Genomic DNA, 18386 nt, shown 5'->3' with positions numbered 1-18386 from the left:
GCGTTATACCTCCCTGCATGTTGCGGGAAATGTTTAAATAACGTACCTGTCGTTTTTCTTTCCATTGTTAACATCTTGACAACTTTAACACTTATAACTTTAAAGTCTGTTTCAAAGCTCTTTTCAAATTTAAGTAAAAACTATTGATAATACCCTATTTAGGGTTTTGTTTGTTGAAAGCTAATAAAAATAAGTTTGAACACTCTACTTAAAGGCAGTAAAAACAAGTGCCAAGTCTTAAAATATTGTTTCATTTTGTTACAATGCTCACACAAAACTATTTCTGAATCCCAAACTAACCCAACTTTTTATTTGTATTTATTTTTAAATATAATATCCATTATATAAAAAGACTGGATAAGGTGTAACTTTTACTGTTGTCAAAAAAGTGTGAAGGCTTTGCCTTTGATCAGTCTGAATGAATACCTTCAAATGAAAATCAAACCCACACTTAACTGTGACTAGAACAGTTAATACCAAATCAATTGCTGACATTATATATATATATATATATATATATATATATATATATATATATATATATATATATATATATACTGTATACACACACACACATAAATCTTAATATATATTAATATAATCCTAGCATTTTAACTTTTGCTAATTTGATCAATAAAGATATTGATGAACTAATTAAGAACAAAACCATGTCCTCAATATCATAATTTAAGTCCTGAGGAACAATCTGCTTTGAACCAATTAAGCATAAATAAGAACACAGTAAAACAAGTCTGCAGACAAAGGGGGGGGGGGGGGGGGGGGGGGTCGTTGTTATGGACTTACAGAATTATAGAACTGAAGTATTGTCACAAATGTTAGTTTCTTTGCTCCTTTAATGAATTACCCTACTATGGACATTAAGATGAAAATAGACATGTTTGAATTGAACATCAATATATAGTACTTCACATTGATCAACATTTAAACGGTATTGTGACAAGGCAGCAAGTCTCAATCGAGCGCCCATCTGTAAACAATCATTTGATCAAACATAACAACTCCAAAAAGCACACAAAACAAACCTGTTTCCACATATAAATTACACCAACACTAATTTTCCCCCGGTGTAGGGCAATCGCCCTGCTACAGGTATGTTTAAAAGAAAACAGTAAACAAATGAAAAAGGAAAGAATGTACACTTACATGCTGAATACAGTAACTACATGTCCTTTCTCTTGAAAAAACTATCCAGCATAGATTGCTCCTCATGACCGTTGCCTGGTTGCAGTTTGTGTGAAGATGATGAACAGGCAACGATTGCATTCATCATGCATGATTCGTACTACAATAGGTCATCTTTGAATTAGCGTTATCTTTGAATCAGTCAACCATGGTCTTTGTTTTCACTGAGAGAATAACACGCTTGACACTGGAGAAAGTTCAGTGTCAGTCAGTATTGAGATCGTTGTATCCGGGTCGATCATGTACGTGATCGTTCTAATAGGGCTAATTTGCACTGAAAAAAATCGGTTCTTGCTGTTGGGATTGTTAAAAACGGGTGTTCGTTATAAGAAAGGTTCATTATAGGTAATTGTGTAGTGCATGGGAGAGGTGTCATGGCCGTAGGGCTAAAAGACTGCAGGACCCAGAAGCCTTTAGAGCTAAATGGGAAACACCTGGGTGCACTTGGAGATCGTTTTAAGTTAATTATTGTTTAAGTGTTTGTAATTAATGTAATGTGGGTTTGTATAAAAGCTGGTCTTTGTCTGTGTTGGTGGTGGGTTATGAAGTAGGAGTTTGATGGTGAGAAGAGTGAGTAATATTGACAACTGTGTGTTGTACTGGGTGTTGAAACAGGTAAATCACTCAGCAGTAACGTGGTAGTAAAGAGTTTAGTTAGCGTTTCTTGACGGAGTTAAGTTTTTGTTTTGGGTTTAATAAAAGGGCACCTAAGTGCTGAAAAGTACCGTTCTGCATCTGGGTCTGCTATTTTAAAGGGCGCAAAAGATACATAGATATCTTTAGTTTAAGCTTTAAGCAGTTTATTATATATTCGTAAATAAAATTAATTGTATCCATTATGTTAGTGTCAACTTTGATTTAAGGGTCTGATTTCCACAGCATTAAAATGAGATCATTCATAATGACTGTCTCTTTCACAAAAGATGCCTCTTGCTACTTACCCTGAGCAATAAGATCCCTTCTCAGCAAAGGGTAGAGGACTGGTTCAACTCCATCCATCTCCTGGATAACAAGTGTCTTACCAAAGCGGACTGCCAGTTCCAGGGTTGTGATAAAGTTTGAGTCCTGCAAAGATAAATCGACTATGTGATGACCTTGAGAAAAAGAAGAAAACGTGTCCCTAGGGGTCAATGATTAATTTATAAATGAATATATATTGCAGAGGACATACTGCAGAATGTATCCTATAAGATTTAAAGGACTAAATCTGCACATATTACATTTCAAAAAGTGAAGTCCTTTGTAAAAATGTGGAAAGGACTGTTTATCTTGCATGTACATACACAAGAAAGGTTATTACTGAATGTGTATCAAAGAGGTCATATAAAAATCATATAAAAATAGGGCCATCTTTGATATTTCTTATTCTGTCACAAGGAAACATGTTAATGGTTACTATCTAATGTAGGGGATGTACTTAGAATTTAGACAAGATTCTGAAAGTTCTATTGAGGTCACAGGGATGCTTTTGAAAAGTCACCAGGATATGACAACACAAGGAGGATATGTCATATACATATCAAGATAAGGGTAAGGCGGTCTGGGATGTTTTCTGGGAATCGATAGTACAAAAACAAAAGTACCAGTGTATTGTGTCCAGAATATTACAAGGGTCTTTAATATACATGTAGATATTATAGTAAGCAATGTAATGCTAACAGGAAGGCAGAATGTATATACTGTACATTATACACTCCTTCCTCAACTCTCAACATGGTTTGTTTTAACCCCAAGGAAATCCATACCTGCTGGTTTATGATTTCCAGACGTGACTCTTTGAGATGTGTCCTCAGCCATTCTGTAGCACGGGAGGAAGGATCTATCAGGAATGGGCACGCACAGCTCTAAATAAAATAAAGTTTAGTGATTTATTCATTGCAACAGAGATGTGGGGGGGGGGGGAAGAGTAGTGTATTGAGAATAATTGAGCTTTTAGCTAGATATTTAAAATAACCAATTCCAGATGATCTGCTGTCATCCTTCACGATGATCTGTGCATAGAGAAATGTGCTCATGAGCGCATCTGTCTAGGACAACAACAAAGCATCAATGAAAAGAAATCGAAATCACTGCTGTGAGAAATGGCAGATTTAGCTATTTTCTTTGCAAAAACATGACAGGTGTTGTAGCAGACGCTGTGATAATGTTTTAGTTTTTTTTCTTTTTTTTTTTTTTTGTGTGTGCATAACAAGATATTGAGGCTAACATTGGAAAAAGCACTATCACAGTTCCCCCACATTAACTCAGCAATTGACTGTCCTTGGCATGAACACAATTTGGAGACACAAATTGTAATCTAGAAAACCATGAACGGCTATGATGATAGCTTTGTAAAGGGATTTGTTTTTTTACGTCCTCTTAGAGCTCTTTATGAAACTCCAGACATAAGAAAAATATCTGACCTAGATTAATGCTTTTTTTTTAAATGGCTGTTTTTTTATATGTAAAAAATTGCCAAATAAGGAGAGATTATAGCTGCATCCTCCTAAGGACACAGATCACAAAATGTTTTTTTAATTTTCATTACCACTAATGCTATTATGCATTTAGTGCAATTACATTGTTTTATCTAACAGCACAATCGTTAGGTAAATTGATTAGATACAAATCTAAGTTAACACTTTATAAGGCAGATCATTTTGTGTACACCTTTATTAAGAACACCCAATCCTTCCCATAAAAATATTAATCAGCACCAAGAAAAATATCACCAAGAAAAATGTAACCAATAGAGAGCCTTACAGCTATGGCAAAAAGTTTTACATCACCTTATAGAATTAACTAATGTTGCTTCATAAAGTTGAATGAAACCTGCTGAATAATGTTACATACCGCTTTGTAGTTTTCCATATACGTAACCAAAAACAGACACAAATTGAAAAATTAGACTTTTTGAAATCTAACATGAAATACTGTACTACTATTATGTCTTACGGTAGACTTTTGCGATACCATTTTGTAGTTTCTTTGATTACATGATGTTAAATAAAGATCTAAATTATGAATATTATATATATATATATATATATATATATATATATAGTTGTTTTAAATTATGTCAATCCTATAATGCAAAACGGTTGACCATAGCTGTACATATTAAATATAAAATCACCATTAACCGAGTACCTGTGCAAGCAATACCCGTGCCATGTACTGTATATGTATGTACTGTATACATATGGACTTTGCAACAAACCAAGGGAATGAAATGCAGGACAGGAAATGATAGCTAATGACACTGAATGTAATCGTAATGTTGCTTAACAAGAAAAAGAACAATACAGTCTGAAGATTATAGACTGTTTGAAATGAAGGTAGTCATGCTCAATTAAACATTGAAACTATGTGTTGTAAGTACATTAATATGCACAGGCCTCACACTTTATTTAAACTGTCGATTTACTGTATAGTTACGGGTCCAATGGTGGCCCTTTGAGAAAAGCAACTGTAATTATGTCAGAATTCCATGTAAACTGTTGATTTGCATAACAAATTACTGTTTCCAAAAATACACACTACAGAAAACTGAGTCTCTGAATCGCATTTATCTTAAAATGATCACCGTTTTAAACAAAGGTGTAATTTCCCAGAATTATTTTCGATAAAACAAAAGGAGAAACACATTGCATTGCTATAAAATGGTTGCCCAGTCTTAAGGAGTAGAATCATTTTTCATGCCAACACTCATTAGCATTCTAAACATGATAGGCCCCCCACTCTACAACACTGAAAGCTCATCAGTTCTGCTTGATGCAGTTACTGGACGCAGTAATTCTATGGATATTACCAATCAAAGACAATGTCAGTTTCTATAACATGTGCAAATTTGATTTATATGCAGTGCAGAGTGAAGGGCACTCAGAGCATTCGACAATATTCAAACCTGATCTCACAGATAATGAAGTCATGTTGTTAGTGTAAAATAAGTATAATCACATTGTCTACGGAAGTTGGCTAAAACAGATGTGATAGAGCTTTGAAATAAAAGGGACTCTTACCCGGGGCTTCAAGGCATTGATCTAATGCAGCAATAATGGTGAGGAAACAAAAAATGGAAAATTAAAAGAAATGTGTACCACAAGAAAATGAAAAAAAGTGAAATTAAAAGGGATATTGGTCTTTTTTAATTTGGAAAATAAGGTTCATTTTTAATACATTGTCCATTTTAATTGAGAATGGTGCAAAAACTGAAATAAACATTGCTGATTCAGCACAATATATACTGTTGAACAATACATACTTGGCCAATAGGTCTTCATCAGTGAAAAGCTGCTAAGAGTAGACACATGTTTTCTTCTACAGTTTTGATTTCATCCCATGAGGTATGCTTTTAAGACCATTCACAGTGGACTAAAACCTATACTAAATGTCAACTTCATGGATATTACTTAATATTTCAAGGACATACACACACAGTTTTACTCTAATATCAAAACAGTTTTCTAAGAATAGATACAATATTAACTTTCAAATACAGCTTACAGCTGTAGTAAAATAATGAACCGTGAATATTAAAAGTGGTACAGACCAATACCCTAATATCCTCAAAAGTTTTTTGGACTTTATTTTTACAGCAATTCAAAATAATCCACTTTTCCCTGCACTCACTTTGTCTTACAGATAATAGGACTTTACTTACGATTTACACAGACATTCTTTGCTGCAACTATTTAATTACCTACTATTTTATAAATTAATTACTTGGTATCAGGTTTGTTTTGTAAAAACTGAAAAAATTGTAAAGATGGGAGGAAACGCTTTGAAAGTATGTCCCTCTATGGGGTCAAGTGGGGTCAGGTTGTTTCTAATGCTTCAAAACAGGGACAACTGACCAACATGCAAGTGAAAATAACGTCTGGGGAAACAAAAAGATCCACAGCAAACAACAATGGATTAATGAGGTCTTATGATAATGAGCAGGAAGAAAACCTTTTTTTGGAGAAAGCCTTGGTTATTACACCTTTAAATAGTCCAGAAATTGTGACTACATGTCATTACCTGCAAAATAACAAGAGCATTCTCCATTGACAGGTCATCTGATGGCAACCCTTCACTCTTCCAAATGAGCTGTTCACTTTCCGTGCACAGAAAATGTCGGAGATCAAACTCTGTAAAGCCAAAATAGATAGTCAACATGCATTATAACATCTTAAATGTATTAAAGATATATACAGTATATCTTTAATTTGTTTTGATTAATTACACAGTGTACATTATTCAAAAGTTACATTTAAAAAAATGATTGGGTAGAAAAAATGTAACCTAATTAACATACTACATTAAGTACATCAAGAGGGAATGAAATACATGACCTTACTTTGAAGACCAGATAATTCCATCCATTCCTCCAAGCTAGCTTTTCTCTGATCCTCTGGTGCAGCAGATAGATAAGTGATAAACGCAGCTGCAAGCTGGGCTCGCTTAGGTAATGTGTCCAGCTCCTCGGTTATCTCTGCCACCTGGACAAATTACAGAACACCACAAACTATTCTTAAACTCCTTTCGAATGGCAATAAATACACATTCCTAAAAAAAAAAAAAAAACATGGGGAAAAAACAATAAGAAATGTTCTTTGTGCAGAAAAACAAAGCATCCCCAGGGAATGGTTTAAGGGCAAAACAATATGGCAGTGGTAGGGTTCACTGAGAAAATTATAGAGCACACCAGTGTGGCAATTGTAAGGACACTATCTCCTTTGCAGTGTAAATGTTGGGTCAGCATAATGGCAATGAAATTCAACTGATAAAAACCACAGAATACAGCTGTAAGCCATATGTGTACACAATAACAAAGTGTGCCACATGACCTCAACATGGCAGCCATATGGTCAGAGATCAATGTCATGGTCCTCAAAAAATAAAGCATACAGTGTTTATAATACCCCAGTACACTTGCTGTAGTCCCAAGAGCATTTAGTAATTATCCATCCAGATTAGGGAACTTGACACTTTGCATTCTATAATGCTCAACAGGATATTTCCAGCTTTCAGTCTAAAGTTGAAATTGTTATGATAAATCATAAACCTTGGTTAAAAAATGTTTGCATTGATTTAAAATATTCAACAAAACATTATTTTGCTTTCCATGTCCATTTAACATTTGCAAGATCTCAGGTGGTGAATTGAAAATTGTGCAGCTTGAGCTGTTGGCATCTGTTCCTGCTTTGTGGCATGACTCCAACTCAATGACATCTGTGGCATGTAAAACAAAACACTTCACACCACTGATCAATCTGCTAGCAATATGAGCCTTGCTAATCTTTTAATTCCATCAGAGAATTGAAGTCCTGCAAAAATACATAGCAAGCAGATCACATGTAAGGAACCCTCATTTTTCTCTAGATAAGCATTTTCAAGACAAACCCTAACTTCTGTGCCCTACTGCGCTGGGAGCCAGTGAAACAATAGATACAATAATGCTTTTTTTTGTACTTTAAGTGTTTAAACAATCTTGGCTAATAAATGCGTGCATTTTAATTATATTTCAGGGAGTACTGTATGTCGATAGTGAATGGCAGTGTATTATTTATATATAGAGAGAATTAACACATTTTGCTTCATAAAGTTGCATGGAACCTGCTGAATAATGTTACGTTAACATATGGAATTACAAACCGCTTTGTAGTTTTCCATATACTTAACAAAAAAATGACAAATTAAAAAAAATTGACATTTTGAAATCTAACATTCGGTACTACTATTATGGCTTTTGACATATCATTTTGTAGTTTATTTGATTACATGATGTTAAATAAAATATCTAAATTCTGTTCATATAGGTTTTTTTGTTTGTTTGTTTTTGTTTTTGATTTTTTTTTTTTTAATTATGTCTCAATCCTAAAATCATGATGCAAAACTTTTGGCCATAGCTCTGTTGCCTTGATGTAGATTTTTTTTTTTCTCAAATCCTGCTTCCAGCACCCAACAGGGAGAAAATATTATAATGCATCTTGTAACTGACAAGCATATCTTATCTGCTCCACACAGAGGCTGAGTGAGGGCGGCAGTCTTTATTACTGTACCTGGGTATTCCATCTCTTGTGTTCCCCATCAAGCTGGTGGATCAGTTTTTCTGCTGCCTCGATTGTTTCTTGGGCCTTGCTCACTTCAGCTTCCAGCTTGGCAGCCTCTGTTGTTCTGGACTGAAATCTAAAAACGCACCGCAATTATAGAGCGCCACCATTGTTCATAGCTGATGTAGCGGATGTAGTTAACTGGCAGTTATCTTGCACAATACATTATATATTTAAGTAGGTTTTCATCTGTTATTATTAAACCACAGAACCATCTGTCAAAGTGATTCCTATGGGTTTCTGCCTGAGTGTTTTAGAGGTGACAAATATAACCTGCTCAAATAATTACTGATAAATTGTAGACTTAAAAAAAAGCAATTTGAATCAGAAAAAAAATAAACTTACTTTTCCTTTAGTTCTGTAACTTTCTGACCCACGGAGTTCAGCTCATCTTCCAATTTATTTTTTCTGCCTTCAGTTTTACGGAGATTACTAGTGAAAAGAGAATCAGCCATTCAATCACAAGTTCTTATAGCTAGAAGGTTGCATTCATATACATAATGGCATCAATATCCTATTGTCTAAAAGCGACTGAATTTAAAATTCCATTTCATTGATTGCTGAAAATCAAAATGTATGTAGATACCTGTAGTTACTAACAACTGCCAGCTTTCTTCAAAATGAAAGGGGGAAATTCAGATGCAACACTAACAAGGCATTCACTCTGCATAGAATTCATTTGATGTACAGTCGCCACCACATGTACAGGGTTATTTCGGGCAGCCGTTTATCAGACAAATAGCGTTTGCCGTTTGTCATTCCCATTGATTTCAATAACAAAGGTACCTTTGTACTATGTTAAGCACGACGTATATTTCGGGTAAAAACTGAGGCCGTTTATATCTCGTTATGTGCCATTCACATGGATTTAAATAACAAACGCACTTGCTTATACTGTATAAGCAATCGCTCTTACTAATCCACAAATCAGATGTTTTCACCTTGATACCTTGCCATTCACATAGATTTAAATAAAAAAGGCAGTACTTTACTGTAGTAAAAAAGCTTCACAGATCGATCAATCAGCTGTTTGCACTTCGTTACTGAGCGATTACCCCTGTACTGTACCTTGGCTATTTAATCCCTGTACGCAGTGTCGGGTTTATTTACAGTTTGAAAAAACAGCACTGACTGCAACATCAAGCAAGCATGGCTGGAAAGAGAAAAGCGATGAGCATCAGCGTGAAAATTCAGTGTAAATAAAATGTCTCTGTTAGATGCTGTGCACTTGCTAAAGCATGCTTTGAGGTCGCCGGTTCGAGTCCAGGCTATTCTATTGCCGACTGTAGACGTGAGCTCCCAGGGGGCGGCACACAACTGGTCGAGCGCCACCGGAGGGGGGGGGGGCTTAGGTTGGCCAGGGTGTCCTCGGCTCACCACGCACCAGCGACCCCTGTAGTCTGGCCGGGGGCCTGCGGGCTTGCCTGTAAGCTGCCCAGAGCTGCGTTGTCCTCCGACGCTGTAGCTCTGAGGTGGCGGCACGGTGAGTCTGCAGTGTGAAAAAAAGCGGTCGGCTGAAAGCACATGCATCGGAGGACAGTGTGTGTTCATCTTCGCCGCTCCCGAGTCAGCACGGGGGTGGTAGCGGTGAGCTGATCCTAAAAATAATTGGATGCTAAATTGGGAGAAAATAATAAAAAATAATTGCCGATTACTAAATTTATTTAAAAAAAAAAAGAGAGGTTGAGTTTGTGAGCGAGTGGAGAGAAACGAGAGCCATTGTCCACTAAAAGCTAGAAAACTAATAAATACAGCAGTTTTCTACTGCTTTGAACCACAACTGTTGTCTGTCTCATTATATCCTGGGAACACCACAGCTCAGTGCTACAATATGTAAATAAATCCTGTTCGCCTGCGGGGTGTATCAACTTCAACCTCCGCCTCGATCTCCTGCCTGTCACTCAGCAGCGAATGCATGCAACCACACGGCAGACGGCTGCTCTGTCACAGGCATTAATAGCCTGTATCTTTCTAAACAAGGGATTTAGGGGAGCTCCCTAATAAAAGCTTAATCTCAAAACAATAATAATATAGTACAGTAACTGTTGCAGCTGTGTATAATGGTATTTAAAACAGGATTCATTTATTCACCTTTTTACATCTTACTCTGCTCCCACCGCAGTCGGATACGTGACGGATTACTGTACTTTTTATTACATTCATAGGTTTTAATTAGGGCTGTCACTTGATTAAAAATGTTTTAATAAATGTAACAATGTTATACTGGCTGTCCTGTATAGTAATACATACACAAATCAATAGAATCTAAAATAAAATACGCCCAATGTTTGCATGAAATACAAAAAATTCAGGACCATGAAACAGGTAAACATCAGTTAAAACAACTCTCTGACTCAAGTTCCACAATATAAACTAGTAAAAATCGGTATACACAAACAACTTGAACAGTAATGTAATATTAACAGTACTAACATCAATAAAACAAAACGTTATAGTCGCGGCTTGTGACACTAGTAAAATGCATTTACTCGCCAGAAACCATGCCAGGCCAAATGAAGGAATCGTGGAAAAATAAATGCATCCATTGAATTTAATTTTGTACATCCAACTTAAACATAAAAACTCCCTTTTCACCAACAGTTTTAAAATGAATAAAGTCTGCTTTGATTGTAGTAGATGCAGACATATTTTCCCATGCCGACAGCAGACGTTTGTGATAGTTTTGGACGTTGCAGAAAATGTAAGAAGTGTGCGCAGCAACAACAAACTAGATACGAACAGCCTCGGGAAGCCTTCTCGCACGCATTCTCTCTCAGCAGGGGATGTTGGGAAATGGAGTTCAAAATGCCAAGCCAAAAAAAAAAAATAATAATCTGCCCAATTAAATAGTAAAAAAAAAATGCGATCAACTCTTTAGCAGCCCTGGTTTTAATACATCTTTTTTATTAGTGGAATGAGTGTCTTAATAAAGATTTTTAACCGCATACACACTTGTTTGTTTTGATTACTGTACTGGTGATTGGGGGACACTTTGAATGTCAGGTTATTCTGTGCGAGTTTATACCGTCCATCGCTTACTGCAGGTAAATCACGTTAACACCAACGCGCCCGTTCTAAGCGGTGGCGACTGTACTGTACTTGATCTAACAACCGTAGGATATTAAATAGGTCAGGAATTAGATATTAGGAAAATGCAGATGAAAAAGTTTCCCTTTTAGGAGCTTATAAATCTGATTTTTTTTTTTAATTAATCTTATTAATTGTTAATGGGTTACTTCTTTAGAAAATGTATAGAAAATAATAATAATAATAATAATAATAATAATAATAATAATAAAAGAACCACTTACTCAACTAATCCTGACTGCTCCTTTTCCAGAGGCTGAATCCTCTCCATCACATGTGAGTATTGAACGTTTGCCTTGACCCAGGCTGCCAGCGGAGCAGCTGCAGCACTTGCACGCTTCGCATTCTGCAAGTCATTAGAAACGCACTCATTTGCCAGTATACAATTTACACATGAAAACCAAATACAGAAAATTGAAGACACATCAGACGTTGGTAGTTTACGGAGTCCTTCATGTATTCCAAAATAAAATGCTCACATCAATGAAAAAAACAAATTAGCTTAGTTGCTTCAAACAAATAATGCTTTGTTTAGATGAGCTAGTTAGCAAAGGGAGTCCCCCTGTGCTACACAGAAATAACATACTTTTGGGTCAAATGAAGCCTTGTTTTTATGAAGAAGTTCTTCGACACTTTCTCGAATTTCGTGTGTTATGTTTCGTGCCTCAAAAGTTGCTATATCTTCTCTCACCCCCCTTTTAGCAAGGAAACTGTAATAAAAAGGATTATTATTATTATAAATACATAACTGAAACCCTAATCACATTCATATCTAGGGTGCTTTTCTCTTCAGTTGGTCTTTGACAAAATACTATTGTAACTTTTGAGTAAAATGTATAATGTAAATGAAAGGCTCCTTATAAGAGTTATAAAACAATAAACTGTGAAAATAGGTATTACAGGACAAGTTAAACGTATTCATCGTGTAATTATTGAATATGTTATGGATGGGATACAGCTGTGAAAAAGTCTACGTATTCACATATATTGGAATATGTCAATAACTGACTCTATAGTTAGGGCACTACACTGCTTTGTAATATTTAAATCCCTATTGAGAAAAAAAGGTGACTGTAAAAATAATGTTTACCTGAATGTACAGTATGTGTGGATCTTAAGCATATCCTATATAATACTGTATTCATCAACTGACGAGACCCCACAGTCAATGAGTCACTTTCGTTGACATGATACAATTAGAACAAACAAGTATCCCTGCTTTACCTTACCTCTTCATGCTAACCCATGAGGTATCAAAAATTCCCATCAGTCTCAAGACACCCTCCAGAATATCTCTAATTACATCTGGCGGCATGCGCAACGACCGGATTTCAGAGAGCGATTCTGGCTTAATGTTTCCTACAGCTTGTTTAGCTTCATCTACAAGAGGCTTGAAGAAACAAACAGGACATGAAAGTATAACGCAGCTTGTTATCACAGGAACATTGTCAAACAGATTTATAACAAAAAATATCCCCTGTTATGTTGCAAGGACTCCTAGAATTATATCTGGAGTTTACTTGTTAATGTATTATTATTTATTCATTTATTTGGCCAACACCTTTACCCAAGGCGACTTACAGATGTTACAGGGCAGTACAGGGTTACAAAATGTATATTTAAATACAGTATAATTTACAGTAAGTGCAAATAATACTACTATAACACAAAATGAAATGGGATTACAACAATTATATCTGTAATGACAGTAAGGAAAAAGTGCAGAGATACTGCATCAGCTGAGGATCCAGTAATGTGGTGCTGAGGTCAGGTGAATACAGTGCATAGAAGAAGGGGTAGATCAAGAGATCTACAAGTATTAGCAGTAGTATTAAATTATAAACATTTAATAAGCATCCAATTGTACAAATTCCTCTGGCAACACAAACAGTGTTTTATTCTAACAATCAGTTGTTTCAGAATAGTATTCCGGAGGGCAATTAACCATGTTTCATTTAATTATTTAAAGCTTACTTAAAATGCATCTACTTCAGAGTGTGAAGATAAACGATTATGACATAAATGTACTGTACTACTAAAGCACCACCTAGTGTGAAAACCATGCAACAAATCCATGTGTGATATGCTTAGTTGCAAATGTACAGCTGCAATACAACATGTATAATACTGAAAGGATTTTTTTAAAGCTCTGGTGTATACTCACGTGCACATATAATACAAGGGGAGATATTATTTACTTACTTGTACTTCCTTGAGTTCACCTTCAATTGTTGCCTTCCTCTCTTCAATTTTAGAAACTTCTTCCGCAATCTTATATTTTATCTTTTCCATCTCAGTCTTCTGATCACTAGTATTCTGATTGAAATCAGAAGGTAGGTATTATTACTGTAACTACATTCATGTAGTAGGCAATATTGTCTTTAACTTCACATTACGAGTTTATGTAGGTACATATACTTAATTCAAAACACTAGAATGATGCATCTACCTCCCTTACTTATTTCTTCATTTTAACACACTTGTATTAATAACCTGCTCTTGTTGTGAAAAGTAATTCTTAAACAAAGAATGATTTTCTTCTTTAACCTCAAATTGATGTGTATTTCAAATTAAGCCAGGCTTCACATGTTATGCATTCTGCACAATGAACAGCCCTGACATCAGCTCTCTTTGACAGATGCTAGGTTATCACCCAGATGGAGAAGATTTGCGACAGCGCCTTTCCAGGCAGACAGCCGTGTAGTTGTGGTGAAGCTGATTTAGGTAAATGGTGCTTTTGATATTAGAAAGATTAAAGACAGCCTCCATTCTGTGCAAGTCTAAACAGCTGCTTTGTGAGTAAATTGGATACAGGAGGTCCAACTCACATGGGTAGGTCTTAATAAATAGGCAGGACAATGTACATGCCTAGTGGCCAGAAAAATAGACCCAACCTCATACCACTGCATGCAAGCACAACATACCTGCATGGACACTGTGATCTCTTGTAGGGCTGCGTCAGCTTCTGCTTGTTTTGTTCTTAGCAATGTACTCTGCTCTGCAGCTTTGCTCTTAAGTTCATCCACAAGTGCTTTGGCTTCATTCAGTTTTGAAACACCAGCCTGCATTGCAACAACAAACAACACCCTAAGTGCCTTGGATTGCATGCAGATATGAAGAACGTACTTTATACTTAAAATAAATGTAGAAACAAGAGTTATTTACAACTTGTTTTGGTTTGATAACAGGGAGCTGATATATTTAATGTGAATGATACATCTATGTTCGTAGCTACCCAGTAAGAAAAATATATTCCTTTTTTTACTGAAACATCTTTAGTGAAATATTGAATATACTAATGTAGTGATTTGCTTAATACAGTCGAATATCTATTTATCATAGATTTTTCACCTGTAAATGACTCTGCCTTTTTATTAACTCAGTTTTCTTGCTGCTGTATATGGTGCTGTAGATGTGGAGAAATGTCATGTATTCACTGGGAGTAGCACCATATTCTTTACATGACTCGTGGATCACCAGAAAAGATTTTGTAAGAGCATCCTGTCCTACAATGATAAAAATAGATATATTAAAAAGAACAGTGCAAGTTGAAATGAATTACTGTAGATATCACAATAAATGAACCTCAAAACGTTCACTATTCAGCATGACATACTAAAATATATGATTAAAATCTGAAAATAAAGAAAATACCAGAGATCTTTCTATTATGTTCTTTTTTGCCTCCTTTGTTCTCTTCCTGTCCTGATGTTTTTGAAAGCAGCATTTCAGGGATCTGCATGGAAACATGGACAATTAAGACTTATTCCATGTTTTACAGTGTAACATTAAACACCAAGTAATAGCCCATCGCTTATATTGCTGTAGTATAATCTACCAATCACAATAAACATCAGAAAAGATACTGTAAAACTCCAACAAACTGTCAAGCAGCCTCTAAACAAAGCGCAGAAAGGATCAATAACAAAAAATGAAATGATGTTAATAACACCTTATTAATGAAAGCATTTTCTAAAACATATTTACAAATGTAATCATGCAGTAGTTTAACAACAACATTTAAAGAGTGACCAAAACTATGTAAAGTTTAGAAAGTTTGGCAACATAATGAAAAATATAAACTTAGATAAACAGTTAAAATATTTTTAATTTATATATATAATATAGGTAATAGAATGTATTGACAACATGAGCAATGGACATACTTTTCTCATGCTACTGTCAGACCAGCCTTCCATCCACTGCACTGAACATTTTCTGTACAAAGCCGGGTTGCTCTCGCAGTTAATAGTGAAGTTGGAATTCGTGCAATCCATTATCAAGACGATATGAAGGTTCTGCTGGATTCCTAAAAAGCGCATCAACAAATTGTCATAAGATGATACTACTTGTGATTATTATATACAAGGGTTGGACAAAAGGGAGTAGGGCCACCATTACCATGAAAAGTTAGCAAGGTGTTTACTGTGAGTGATACATGGCCATTCATCTATGATCATCACATCTAATTATTTCAGAGAAGCTGGAAGTCTGTTCTCCATAACAGAGTCATTTCCCAAAGCACCTATTGTCAAACTGACAAAAAAGAGGTGCCTTAATAAAAGAAAAATACATTGCATGCTACAAGTCTTTGTGACCTCAGTTTACATGGCTGAGTTCAAAGTCACTAAAGCCTACTACGGTAGTTGTTGTTTTTAAAACAAAGTCACAGAACATTACAATACACCAGGCTGAGCACAGAGGACCTAAAGGATGCTGCAAAATCAGGTGCTTTGTATTACAGAGGTTTGAGCTGTAGTGATCTGGGAGGCAGGAAATGCTGCATTGCAGATACCCAATCTGTACCAAAGACTGAGGGTAAGTGTTTCTAAATATCAGTATTGATATCTCTCTCTTCAAAAAGCTGAAATCCTAGTGCCAATTAAAAAAAATAATAATAATAATAATAGGAAAGTTTAAAAAATACATGCTGTATAAGCAAAGCACACACCACTTACAACTCTGTAACAGGATTAAATTGAAAACCTTTTCATGCACTGATGAAAATACACACAAGTTTAACTTGCTTTACAGAGATGCACAGAAGGATCTCTCCGAATGTTGGGATGTACTCACATCTGATTTACTCCATGAAGCCAATGACTCTTCTGCTTGATTAAGTTTCATCAGTCAAAATGTTCACAGCATTTAATATTTTACATGGGTGGCACATTGCATCTCACTTACTATATGAAAAATAATTAAAAATGGGTCCGGTGAAGCCATCTTGAGAAGCCTGGTCTTTTAAAGGTGATAGAAGTGGTTCCAGTTCTTCTGTAGTATACAAACCTGGAACCTCGCCTGAAATGCAAAAACCCAGTTTAATAAGAATTAGGTAAAGAGATTAACAGCACGTCCTATGTCTATGATATATTTAAGGACACGAGTTTCATAAACATTTTTCCAGTGACTGTTGTGTAGTTTTATCAAAGTGGAAAAACCATGAAGTAAAACTTTTATCCCTAGAACTTTCATGTAGGAATTGTTTTGTTTTATGTTAACTGTGTTTACTGCAGGGCATTAAAAATATTTGATCAACTGACCAAATGCATTTTTTGACAAAGAGCACAACACCAAAATACTGCTTTCTTGAAAATACAACAGTGTATACATTAGCAGTTTTCCCCAGATAAAAAACCTTTTTTCCATTTATCAACCTAATTTCTGCACTGACCTGAAGACAGCAGACTATTGACCATCTCGAGAAAAGAAAAGTGCACAAACTGGTAGTCTTCAAGAAGAAGAACTACCTGCTGCCCTTCAATTCCAGTGAGCTGCATCACCTACAGGAACAGCAATCAAAAATTCCCATTTAATACTAAGTGGCAAGGATGATATACTGGAACATATTTTCAAAGCGTTTCCTTAGGTCTTTAATAACCTGCAGTGAAGCGTGGCCGACACATATGTTCCAGCCTTGCGGAGACTTTTCAGAAGCATTGTACACATATAACAGTACATGAAACAGTTAAGAAATACATTTCTGTAAAAGGTAAATAATCTAGTATCCATTTAAACTAATGTATGCTGTTCTATAACAAGCACAGCAATAACAGCTTACTAGAAACCTCAGAATTTCCATTCACAAATTAAGTATCTCCTTTGCAGGGCACCATTCAGATAGAATGTTTAACTTTAAAAAGCAAAATGCAAAAAAACTGTTACAATATAAATACAAGCACTGTATACCAGTTTCTAATCACAATAAAACCCTGATTAAATCAGGCTTTATTTTGGTAGTTGACCTTGTTTTACCCTCCCAAAGTCGTCAACTACCAGACAGTAATGCACTCTATTGCTTAAATAACCTTGCATTACTGCAAATGGTAGCAGGAGCAGGTAGGAAAAGGGTAGGAAGAATATTATGTCCCTGCATCTCAAACAACGTACACCAATAAGTGGTACTGTATATTTGAGTCAAACTGGGGATGGTCAAGGGGAACTGCAGCATTACATAGAATGTATAAGCTATTTGCAGCCTGAAAAAAAACAGCTAATGTACATACTGGAAAGTACAGGAAGTTTAAGTACACTTACATGCTTTAGGTCATTTCTGAATTGCTTCAGTCCATAACCCCTGGAGATCTTGGGTGTGAACATTGTGGCTCCATGCATGTGGCTAACCACAGAGGTGGCAGTACGACGGCCCACTCCACTGCGTCCAGCCAGAAGCAGTGACCCTCCAGGACAGCTCAAGACTCTATCCACCCTGGACATGTATTCAAGGACCTCGTGGAAAATCAGGATGTCCAGTTCCCTGTTGTCTCTTCCATACTGGATTATGCCCTGTTGAGAACAAAATAATATATATTTTTTTTAATAAAAATGTTGTTAATGTTGTTAATCCTTTTTGTGTTATCTTCTAAATACAAAAAAAATGTAGTATTTTTTTCATCTGTTAAGATATCCTTTTCAATTACTGCATTTTTTGGAAACAACTACTTGATTCACTGACTGAACGGATGTTACTTGGTGCCTTGTCTCTGTTAAAGTATATTTTCATCCAATGTCAGGAACCAA

General features: G+C 35.7%; 1 protein-coding gene across 4 annotated transcripts in view; it reads right to left on the bottom strand.

Annotated features, from left to right (window-relative positions):
- Positions 1-18386, bottom strand: part of LOC117406115 (cytoplasmic dynein 2 heavy chain 1-like) — a 157543-nt gene that overhangs the window by 102211 nt on the left and 36946 nt on the right. For 3 of the 4 annotated variants that reach the window (XM_059028505.1, XM_059028506.1, XM_059028508.1), the window contains exons 50-67: positions 17904-18152; positions 17041-17149; positions 16554-16667; positions 15533-15675; positions 15021-15102; positions 14718-14872; positions 14291-14428; positions 13569-13682; positions 12596-12756; positions 11953-12076; positions 11591-11712; positions 8625-8711; positions 8229-8355; positions 6524-6665; positions 6205-6314; positions 5205-5225; positions 2949-3047; positions 2145-2268 (exon numbers count right to left, since the gene is read on the bottom strand). In XM_059028505.1, the coding sequence (XP_058884488.1) occupies positions 2145-2268; positions 2949-3047; positions 5205-5225; positions 6205-6314; positions 6524-6665; positions 8229-8355; positions 8625-8711; positions 11591-11712; positions 11953-12076; positions 12596-12756; positions 13569-13682; positions 14291-14428; positions 14718-14872; positions 15021-15102; positions 15533-15675; positions 16554-16667; positions 17041-17149; positions 17904-18152 (2221 nt within the window). The remainder of the gene's footprint in view (positions 1-2144; positions 2269-2948; positions 3048-5204; positions 5226-6204; positions 6315-6523; positions 6666-8228; positions 8356-8624; positions 8712-11590; positions 11713-11952; positions 12077-12595; positions 12757-13568; positions 13683-14290; positions 14429-14717; positions 14873-15020; positions 15103-15532; positions 15676-16553; positions 16668-17040; positions 17150-17903; positions 18153-18386) is intronic. The other variant, XM_059028507.1, reaches the window with a different exon arrangement.

The sequence above is a fragment of the Acipenser ruthenus genome, chromosome 8 (assembly GCF_902713425.1).
Source record: "Acipenser ruthenus chromosome 8, fAciRut3.2 maternal haplotype, whole genome shotgun sequence".
Taxonomy (NCBI): Eukaryota; Metazoa; Chordata; class Actinopteri; order Acipenseriformes; family Acipenseridae; genus Acipenser; species Acipenser ruthenus.
This window is presented reverse-complemented; position numbering and strand designations above follow the sequence as displayed.